Genomic DNA, 8809 nt, shown 5'->3' with positions numbered 1-8809 from the left:
TGCAATGTTGGGTCAGAATTGTAATTTTCTCGGAATTTTCCACCACGTAGTCCAAATTTTCGCGACTCAAAACAAACCCATTGGGACTCAAAGCAGCCAAAACTTGATTAAGAACAGTCGCACTTTGGAGTAATTTTGACCCAACAATTAGAAGAAAATTGCTCGAAGGGGAAAGTGCGTGATCTTCGATTTTCACACCGGGGATTTCCTCGATCTCTTTTTTGGTCGAAATAACCAAATTTGGTTGCACCAAAGGGATATCTTCAAGGGCATTGAACACCAAAGGCATCACAAATGAATCAAGAGAAGATTCGTCATGAAGTTCTAACGCTTTAAAATTATTATCAAGGGATTCCTCGAGGATGATTTGGGTGTTAATCCGGATTGATTGACTCAAATCCGTGCTAAAATCATTAGGGATGAAAATATTTGTTTCCAGGACCGGCTCGAGAGTCGCTTTGCGACGCGAAATTGGACTTGCTTCAAGTCCACTAATTTCAATTCCACCACATCTAAAAAATCACTTAAACAAAATCGAAAAAAAAAATGAGTTAAGTACTTTAAAACGTTGCAATCCCGGTATGATGAAACTCTCATAACTGGTCCTTGCTCCTCTAAATGTTTTCTAGGATCAATTAAAATTTTCCTGATCCCAATTGGGACATACAAAAGTCTCGAATCCATTTCAAGGATTTTCATTTGGAGCATTTTATCCATAAAACTGACCCAATTATTCTCCCATCGAATTAACCCAGCAGAACCATCAACATTACATTTAACAATTCCTTTGAACAATCCTGTGTAATTATAACCACGCAAATGCAACTCTTTGTAAATTTCAGACTCGTCCAAAACCATTTTTGGATCATTTTCCAAGTCCAAACGAGGCAAATTAGTCAAATTGACTGTTTCAGGAATGGACACACGTCCTGTGACAACAACACTCTCATTGGCCATCACTTCAAAATCTCCATTTTTTTGAACCGAAACTGAGAAGGAGAGGAAATTATCACTAATTGTTGTCGCTCTTACAAATTTGCAATTTTCAAAAACCACTGGGAGATAATCAGTAGTCATTGATAACTGTTTGGCTAAATACTCCCAAACTATGTTCAAATATCCAGTTGCTGGGAACAAATTTCGCCCATCGATCACATGACCGTCTAAATAAGTGGTAGTTTCATCCATAACCCAGTTATAATCCAACCCAGATTTGACATCTCCATAGATGGTACTATAGAAGGATTTCTGATACCACTTGACCAACGGCGAAATCATCGGGGTACCCCGACTGACCGGAAACTCGACTTTTGGGTACAACCCACGCAGGTCTAAATCGTACCCTTGTAGGTACAAACGGCCCAAAATCGATAAAAACCCATCAGGGTTCTGACCCAAACCGGAATCTGAAACGTCCAAAACCACCGAATTTCGACCAAATGGAACGTTTCGATTCAATTCCAAGTGTTTCAAGTAACGTTCCAATTTCGGGTTTTTCAAAATTGGGAAAATACCATTGGTGGACCCTTCGATAACCTCCTTGATGGTCAAACTCCCCTCCAAGTACCCAGAAAGGAGTTTCCCCACTGAATTATCCCAAGTGGCCACGGGTTCCAGACCCAAATCCTTGACAGTTTCGATGAGACCAAGACCGAAGGAAATTTGACCCAGAATTGGACCATTCTGACCCGAAATTAAGTCATTAACCCTGAAATTTACGAATAGGGTACTACCAACCAATTTTGGTACTTACAATAGAAAAGTTTTCTTGAAAACTGGGAAATTCATAAAGTAGTCTGCAAGTTTCGTGTATGATATTTCGAATTTCCCAAAATTGATGCAAAATTGCACTGACTTGTCCACAATTGGTTCAAATGCCACTTCTTTGGTACCACTTTTGGTGAAAATGCCAAATCCCCGGTACAAATGACTCGAAATTGGTTTGTAGAAAATTTGCTCAAACAATGTGAACAACTCGGGATTGTATTTGGTACCACTCAAAATCACTCTAACCGCTTCCTCAGTTCTACCACTGACACAAACAAGTCGTGGAAAATCAAAATCTGGAAATTTCCTCTTCTTGGTCATCGATTTGAGGATAACATGACAGTTGTTTCCTCCAAAACCAAAATTGTTGACTCCAATGTAGTAATTTTGAGTGGCAGGAAGTGGAGTTACATCGGTTACAACTTGAAATTTTTTCTCATAGATTGGTACCAAATCCGGTTTAACCGTTTTGAGGTTGATGTTTGGTGCAACTTGGTCTTCCTCCATCGCTAGGATTGCTTTGATGATCGATGCCATACCAGAACCGGGTTCAGCATGCCCTAAATTCGACTTAACCGAACCGATTAGTAAAGTTTTGGTTCGTAAAAGGGCATTGTCCAAAGCTGTAACTTCCACAACATCGCCAACTTTGGTACCAGTCCCGTGCATCTCCAAGTAGGAGAATTGAGACGATGAAACTCCACTTTCGAGCAAAACTTCTTCGAGGAGTTTGGTTTGCATCGTCATTGAGGGGAAATGTATTCCTTCCTCTTTGAAACCATCACTGTTGACTTTACCATGAATTATCTAAAATTTTATTAGAAAAAAATCATTTTTTGAGGGGACTTACTTGAGAATAGATTCTTTTGGCATTTTTCGATTTTTGGAGGACGATACAAGCAACTGTTTCACTCCTCACGTAACCACTGGCATCTTGATCAAACACTTTGCAACGACAAAACTTACTCAAAACACCAAAACGGGCAAATTGGAGTGTCAAATTTGGGTTTAAAAGAAGATTACAACCTCCAACTAGGGCATTTTCACATTGCCCACTTCTTATAGCCTTGAAAGCAAGTTCTAGGGCATTAAGTGAACTACTACAAGCTGTATCAATAATAACACTTGGTCCTTTCAATTTCAAAAAATAACTCAATCTGTTCGGTATAAAACTCCTCATGCAACTTAAACCTCAAAATTAGTCAAAATTAAGAAAAAAACCCAATACCTAGTCAAATATCTTCGATTCTTTTCGGTATTATCCCCTAAAATGGCCTCAGTTTCCGACCATGAATACCCCACAAACACCCCAGTTTTACTCCCTTCCAAATCTTTGGGATTCATCCCAGCGTCCAAAATCGCCTCAATTGCCACTTCGAGGAAATTCCCTAAAACCGGATCTAGGTTTTTTGTTTGTTCGTATTGAATCCCAAATGATCCAGCATCGATAAGGGTAAGATCGGGGATAATCCCTGCCTCTTTAGGGATTTCCTCATTTTTGCAAATCCAACGTTTGTCCGCTTTGGAAATCATGTCCTTTTTATTGTAGATGTTGTTTCGGAACTCTTCCAGGTTGCGACTGGCCGGGAATCGTCCAGAAATACCTATTTTGGGGTCAGTACAAGTAAAAAAAGGGATTTTTTTACCTGTTATGACGACTTCCTCGCCCTGAGGGGGTGATGAAAGCCATTGGCCGTATTTGAAATTCTCACTGCTTTGGGTTTGCATCGTAATTGGATGGAAAATGTTTACCAAAGCTATTTATATACGGAAATTATTCAATTCTTTTGTGTTTTATGCTGAATTGTCACGTTATATCATACTAGGCAAATTTCAATTGCTAAATTTACTCTGACGTAAAATTTTTGATTACAATCAGATATTACTGACGTTTTTTTGAGCAAAATCACAATAAATACAAGTTTTATGAGGTTTTTACTAAATCTGTGTGCACAAACCAACCCAAAAAAACAAAATTTTTTGGAAAAATTTGCCAAAAATAGACATAAAATCTTACGGGAATTCCAAAAATGTTTTCGTTTTTACGGTGCGACTTATAGTTTTTGAGAAATCCACAAAAAACCATTTCAAAGTACCAAAAATTTTAATTTTGTAATTTACTCAGGATGTAGAAGTCGCATTGACAGGAAATTTGTTTCAATAGACAGGAAATGACGAGAGCTTTTTAAAGGTGGTACCACACAATCCGCAAATTTGTGTGGTACTACTTTAAATAATCGATTCGGAAATCATTATGGTACCATTTTACAAAAATTATTTGGTATAACAGTTCCGCAGTAGTGCCAAAATTTTGAAAAAAGTGTTGTAATAGCGTCACATTTATTTTATTGTAATAAATAAATAAATAATAATAACAAAACAGTTTATGTATACTTTGGTATTTGGTTTTTAAAGAGATATTTGGTATTTCTCTATTTGGTACCACTTTAATGACTTGACTACAATTTGGTTATACTTTTAAATGCGGTACCACATTCACAATCAATTGTGTGGTTCTAAGACTAGAAATTTTGGTTTTATTTCTATTTTCTCAAAAGTGGTACTTTTTATATTACACACTTTAAAACTTAAATGTTTTTTTTGGTACCACTCCATCTGCAAATTTTTGTGGTACTACTTTAAATAATCAATTCAGAAACCATCATGGTACCATTTCACATGAATTATTTGATATAAAAGTACCGCGGTACTGCCAAAATTTTGAACAAAGTGTTATAATAGCGTCATATTTATTTCATTGTAAAAATTGAATAAATAATAATAACAAAGTTTATGTATTATTGTTGGTTATGACCATGTTCCTGTGTCTTATTATAATAGGGGATGATAATAAATTAAAATCTTTCTCAGGCAAAAAAAAAGAAAAAAAGTCTGAGAAAGATTTTGATTTATTATTATCCCCTATTAGTTTATGTATTATTTGGTACTGCATGGTACTATACAATATTGCTCACTCTTCAAAACCCGCTTATTTGTGCGTTTTGTTTAAATCTGTGAGATGGTACTACCAAAATTTTGGGGAAACAAATGAACACTTTTTGTTATACTTTTTATTTGGTACTATTGGTACTACAAAAATTATTGCCCAGTCCTCAAAGCCCGCTTCCTGACTACATCCAATGGTACCGTTTTCAAATCATATGCCCATCCCAATTGTGCCATTAAGTCAATGAAGGCAGTACTTAAATTACCATTGTAAGTGTCTAATTCCGCAGCTTTATAATCCCATGGGAAAGTATGATGGTAATTGTGCCAACCTTCACCCATGGTTAACTTTGCAACGACACGATTTTCAGATGGTTTAATCGACCTACAATTTTGGGAAAATCATTTTCGGGAAATTAGTACCAATGGTACTAACCTATCGTAGGGTTTATACCCCCACATATGGGCCGCACTATTGACCAACCAAGTAAAATGGAGACTCATCAAATATCTCAACATACAAACACAAAAACTTGTATAAAAATTTTCCTCCCACAAGTACCATGGTACAATTGTCGGTACCACAAAACAACAAATCGGGGCTAAAACATGGTAGTACTTTCTCTGGAATTGTACCACTGAATCACTTTCTAAATCACTCAAATCAATCAATTGACCCTTTATTTTAACTTGTGGGTGTTTGCGTACTAGTAACCAACCCATATGGGCGAAAAAAAATCCACGGTTGATGTTATGTGGATCAGCATCGGTGTCACTAAACTTGTGATGGGCGCGGTGGTCACGTGCCCATTCATAAATCGAGTTTTGGAAACTTATGGTCTGACATAGACATAGAAAAAGTCGGAGAGGAAGTTTAGCTTTGTATGACTTATGGGCCCATAAACGGTGAACCCCAGACGTGATCCCTTGTCCGGCTAAAACCAAAACCAAGAAGGCTACGAGGGTTAACACCAGTTTTGGTGGTACTTACCCCAAATTAAAGTTCTCAAGTTAGTTTTCAAAGTTGCAATGTAGTACAACCCTTGAAGGGCTATAATATGATAAAGGGTGAAAAGTACCACATTGGGCCAGACGATGGGTGTTTGAAACATTGCGATGGGACTGGTGATGGGACATGAGTAGCGATGGTTATAAAGATTGTTTAATTTAGCAAGACACGCATTTTTTTTACCTTGAATACAACCAAAATTACTCTTCAATTACTTTGAGATACTTACCAACAATTACAAGTTTTAAGAAGTATTTCTAGTACCAACAAAAGATTTATTTCATGAAAAACAAGAAGATCTAAGTATCAAAAAAACATTGAAATAAAAAAATGACGTAAGTTTTTCGAAAAGTACCACTTTGAGAAAGTAGAAATAAAACCAAAATTTGTAGTCTTAGAACGAGTGTGGAAGTACCGCATTTGAAAGTACGACCAAATTGTAGTAAAAAGTCATTAAAATAGTACCCTTTATTGTATATTACCATGCAGTACCAAATAATACATAAACTACTTTGTTATTAATATTTTTTCAATTTTTACAATGAAATAAATGTGACGCTATTACAACACTTTTTTCAAAATTTTGGCAGTACTGCGGTACTATTATATCAAATATTTTTTGTAAAATGGTACCATGATGTTTTCTGAATCGATTATTTAAAGTGGTACCACAAAAATGTGCGGATTGAGTGGTACCAAAAATCATTTAAGTTTTAAAGGGTACTTCAATAAAAAAATGAAAAGTACCAGTTTGAGAAAGTAGACATAAAACCAAAATTTTTAGTCTTAGTACCACACAATTGATTTTGAGTGTGGTACCGCATTTGAAAGTATGGACAAATTGTAGTAAAGTCATTAAAGTGGTACCAAATAGAGAAATAAAATCCAAATTACTCTTTAAAAACCAAATACCAAATATGTAATACATAAACTGTTTTGTTATTATTATTTATTTAAAAACTTTATAATTAAATAAATGTGACGTTATTACAACACTTTTTTCAAAATTTTGGCAGTACTGCGGAACTGTTATACCAAATAATTTTTGTTAAATGGTGCCATGATGTTTTCTAGATCGAATATTTAAAATAGTACCACAAAAATTTGCGGATTGAGTGGTACCAAAAAATCATTTAAGTTTTAAAGGGTATTTCAATAAAAAAATGAAAAGTACCACTTTCAGAAAGTAGAAATAAAACCAAAATTTCTAGTCTTAGTACCACACAATTTTTTGAGTGTGGTACCGCATTTGAAAGTATGACCAAATTGTAGTCAAGTCATTAGAGCAGTACCAAATTGAGAAATAAAACCCAAATTACTCTTCAAAAATCAAATACCAAATAATACATAAACTGTTTTATTATTATTATTTATTAAAAAACTTTAAAATTAAATTAATGTGACGCTAAAACAACACTTTTTTCAAAATTTTGGCAGTACTGTGGTACTTTAATTTCAAATAATTTTTGTAAAATGGTACCATGATGTTTTCTGAATCGATTATTTTAAGTAGTACCACAAAAATTTGCGGTTTGAGTGGTACCAAAAAAAACATTTAAGTTTTAAAGGTTACTTCAATAAAACAATGAAAAGTACCACTTTGAGAAAGTAGAAATAAAACCAAAATTTCTAGTCTTAGTACCACACAATTGATTTTTAATTGTAGTCAAGTCATTAAAGTGGTACCAAATACCGAAATAAAACCCAAATTACTCTTCAAAAATTTTATTCAAGTCATTAATTAGTTCGCTTTGTTGTAGCATAGTCATATGATCGCCTCCAACTGTCATAATTTCAATTTGATTGTCACACAGTTGTGCCAACTTGTAATCATCATCCACACCACTGACTAGGGGAATCTCCGGTTTGTACAACTTGACAAAAGATTTGATTTTTTTCCCACTAAAAGTGTAACAACGAATTGATTTAAATCTTTGTTGGAGTGTGACAGCTGCTTGTTTTTCCAATTTTTGCTTATCTGTCAACTCTTCAGGAATCAAAGCACGGGCTTTATTGATCCGTTCATCAAAATTTGAACATTTAATTAAATCAGTTTTGGATTTTTCCAGTATTTCGATTGGTAGTACCGTTCCTAGAATATTATAAAGAAGCATTGTCTCGATCTCAGCTTCGGTTTCTCCTGGAGCAAAATGCAAGATCGATTCTTTGGTGTAGTGAGGGGAACCATCAATTAGAACAATTTTCCCGATAAAGCCCTTCGTTTCAAGCATTTGGGCGATTTCTAGCGCCACCAAAGCCCCAAATGAGTACCCAAGAAAATTGAATTTCTTCTCGGGTAGTTGGTGCTCAATAAATGGTAGAATTTTAAGTGCTGTTTCACGGATGGTACTTTCGGGGTTTTTGTAAGAGTATTGGATTCCCAAAAGTCGGGATTTCAAGTTACTGGTTACGGGATCGAGTAATTTTAGCACACCTTCGATCCCTGGGAATACAAAAATGAGTGTTTTTGAGCCCAAACTTGGGATTTCTACGATGGTTTCGTCACAAGCTTCGGGTATATAATTGATTAAAGTTTTGGTTCCTTGTGATAATTTTTTGTTTTGTTCTTGGTTTGATAGAGTTTTGCCCATTTCTTTTAATCTAGAATAGAAGGAATGAGATTTCGGTTTTGGTGTGTTTTTTGAGTTACTTGGTGAAGGTTAAATTTCTGATTTCTTTGGCTGAGATGAAAATTTCGAAATCTTTTTCGAGGATTTGCATAACTTCGGTACTCATCATTGAATCCATTCCAAGTTCGGCTAAAGTCGAGTGGTGACTGATGGTTTTCAAATCTTTGATTCCTAAAATAGTGGCAACAACATCGACCGCACTGCCACTCCCGAGTCTCCTATCGCGTTTTTCTGCTACCACCATTGAGGAAACTACTGGGTTTTCTTGGTTCAAAAATCGGTCCAAGACGTTGAGACAGCTTGAAATTTTCTGTTGAAGAGTACCACCGATCACTAATTCCTTGTTATCTTTCTGCATTTTTGCAACTAAACCGACCTAAAACTTGATTTAGATGAATTCAGAAAAGGGGAAACTCACATCTCCGATTGCTCCCCATTGGATGGCCAAAGCGGGGAA

The 8809-nt window shown here is 35.6% G+C and overlaps 4 protein-coding genes across 4 annotated transcripts in view; all 4 read right to left on the bottom strand.

Moving 5' to 3' along the window:
• Positions 1-8797, bottom strand: part of LOC123008442 (fatty acid synthase-like) — a 12418-nt gene extending 3621 nt beyond the window's left edge. Inside the window, exon 1 of the mRNA XM_044404237.1 lies at positions 8729-8797. The gene's annotated coding sequence lies outside the window, so the exon portion shown is untranslated. The remainder of the gene's footprint in view (positions 1-8728) is intronic.
• Positions 1-8809, bottom strand: part of LOC123009179 — a 26066-nt gene that overhangs the window by 11432 nt on the left and 5825 nt on the right. Inside the window, exons 11-23 of the mRNA XM_044405306.1 lie at positions 8373-8728; positions 8202-8323; positions 7436-8165; positions 5705-5835; positions 5150-5648; positions 4980-5098; positions 3414-3524; positions 2996-3371; positions 2794-2951; positions 2618-2712; positions 1754-2574; positions 560-1708; positions 44-512 (exon numbers count right to left, since the gene is read on the bottom strand). Of these exons, the coding sequence (XP_044261241.1) occupies positions 44-512; positions 560-1708; positions 1754-2574; positions 2618-2712; positions 2794-2951; positions 2996-3371; positions 3414-3524; positions 4980-5098; positions 5150-5648; positions 5705-5835; positions 7436-8165; positions 8202-8323; positions 8373-8728 (5136 nt within the window). The remainder of the gene's footprint in view (positions 1-43; positions 513-559; positions 1709-1753; positions 2575-2617; positions 2713-2793; positions 2952-2995; positions 3372-3413; positions 3525-4979; positions 5099-5149; positions 5649-5704; positions 5836-7435; positions 8166-8201; positions 8324-8372; positions 8729-8809) is intronic.
• Positions 4867-5825, bottom strand: LOC123008444 (acyl-CoA Delta-9 desaturase-like). Its single transcript, XM_044404239.1, has 3 exons — positions 5705-5825; positions 5150-5669; positions 4867-5098 (listed from the first exon to the last, which is right to left on the bottom strand). The coding sequence occupies exons 1-3, from the start codon at positions 5823-5825 to the stop codon at positions 4867-4869; spliced, it is 873 nt and encodes a 290-aa protein (XP_044260174.1).
• LOC123008441 (fatty acid synthase-like) lies at positions 7432-8801 on the bottom strand. Its single transcript, XM_044404235.1, has 2 exons — positions 8373-8801; positions 7432-8323 (listed from the first exon to the last, which is right to left on the bottom strand). Exons 1-2 carry the CDS (start codon positions 8708-8710, stop codon positions 7432-7434), a joined length of 1230 nt encoding a protein of 409 aa, XP_044260170.1. The 5' UTR covers positions 8711-8801.

This window comes from Tribolium madens, unplaced genomic scaffold (genome assembly GCF_015345945.1).
Source record: "Tribolium madens isolate multiple individuals breed KSU strain unplaced genomic scaffold, Tmad_KSU_1.1 Scaffold_71;HRSCAF=194;Tcas5.2_LG6, whole genome shotgun sequence".
NCBI classification, from domain to species: Eukaryota; Metazoa; Arthropoda; class Insecta; order Coleoptera; family Tenebrionidae; genus Tribolium; species Tribolium madens.
Note: the sequence above shows the minus strand (reverse complement) of the source record. Positions and strands in the feature narration are given on the sequence as shown.

Excerpts from the sequence above, each read along its gene's own strand:
- LOC123008441 (XM_044404235.1), bottom strand. The coding sequence starts at position 8,710 with ATGCAGAAAGATAACAAGGAATTAGTGATCGGTGGTACTCTTCAACAG. Across the intron at positions 8,324-8,372 it reads AGAAATTTAACCTTCACCAA|ATTAAAAGAAATGGGCAAAA; the intron begins GTAACTCAAAAA and ends CTTCTATTCTAG.
- LOC123008444 (XM_044404239.1), bottom strand. The coding sequence starts at position 5,825 with ATGTTTCAAACACCCATCGTCTGGCCCAATGTGGTACTTTTCACCCTT. Across the intron at positions 5,670-5,704 it reads CTTGAGAACTTTAATTTGGG|CCTTCTTGGTTTTGGTTTTA; the intron begins GTAAGTACCACC and ends TAACCCTCGTAG. Across the intron at positions 5,099-5,149 it reads GGGTATAAACCCTACGATAG|GTCGATTAAACCATCTGAAA; the intron begins GTTAGTACCATT and ends CCAAAATTGTAG.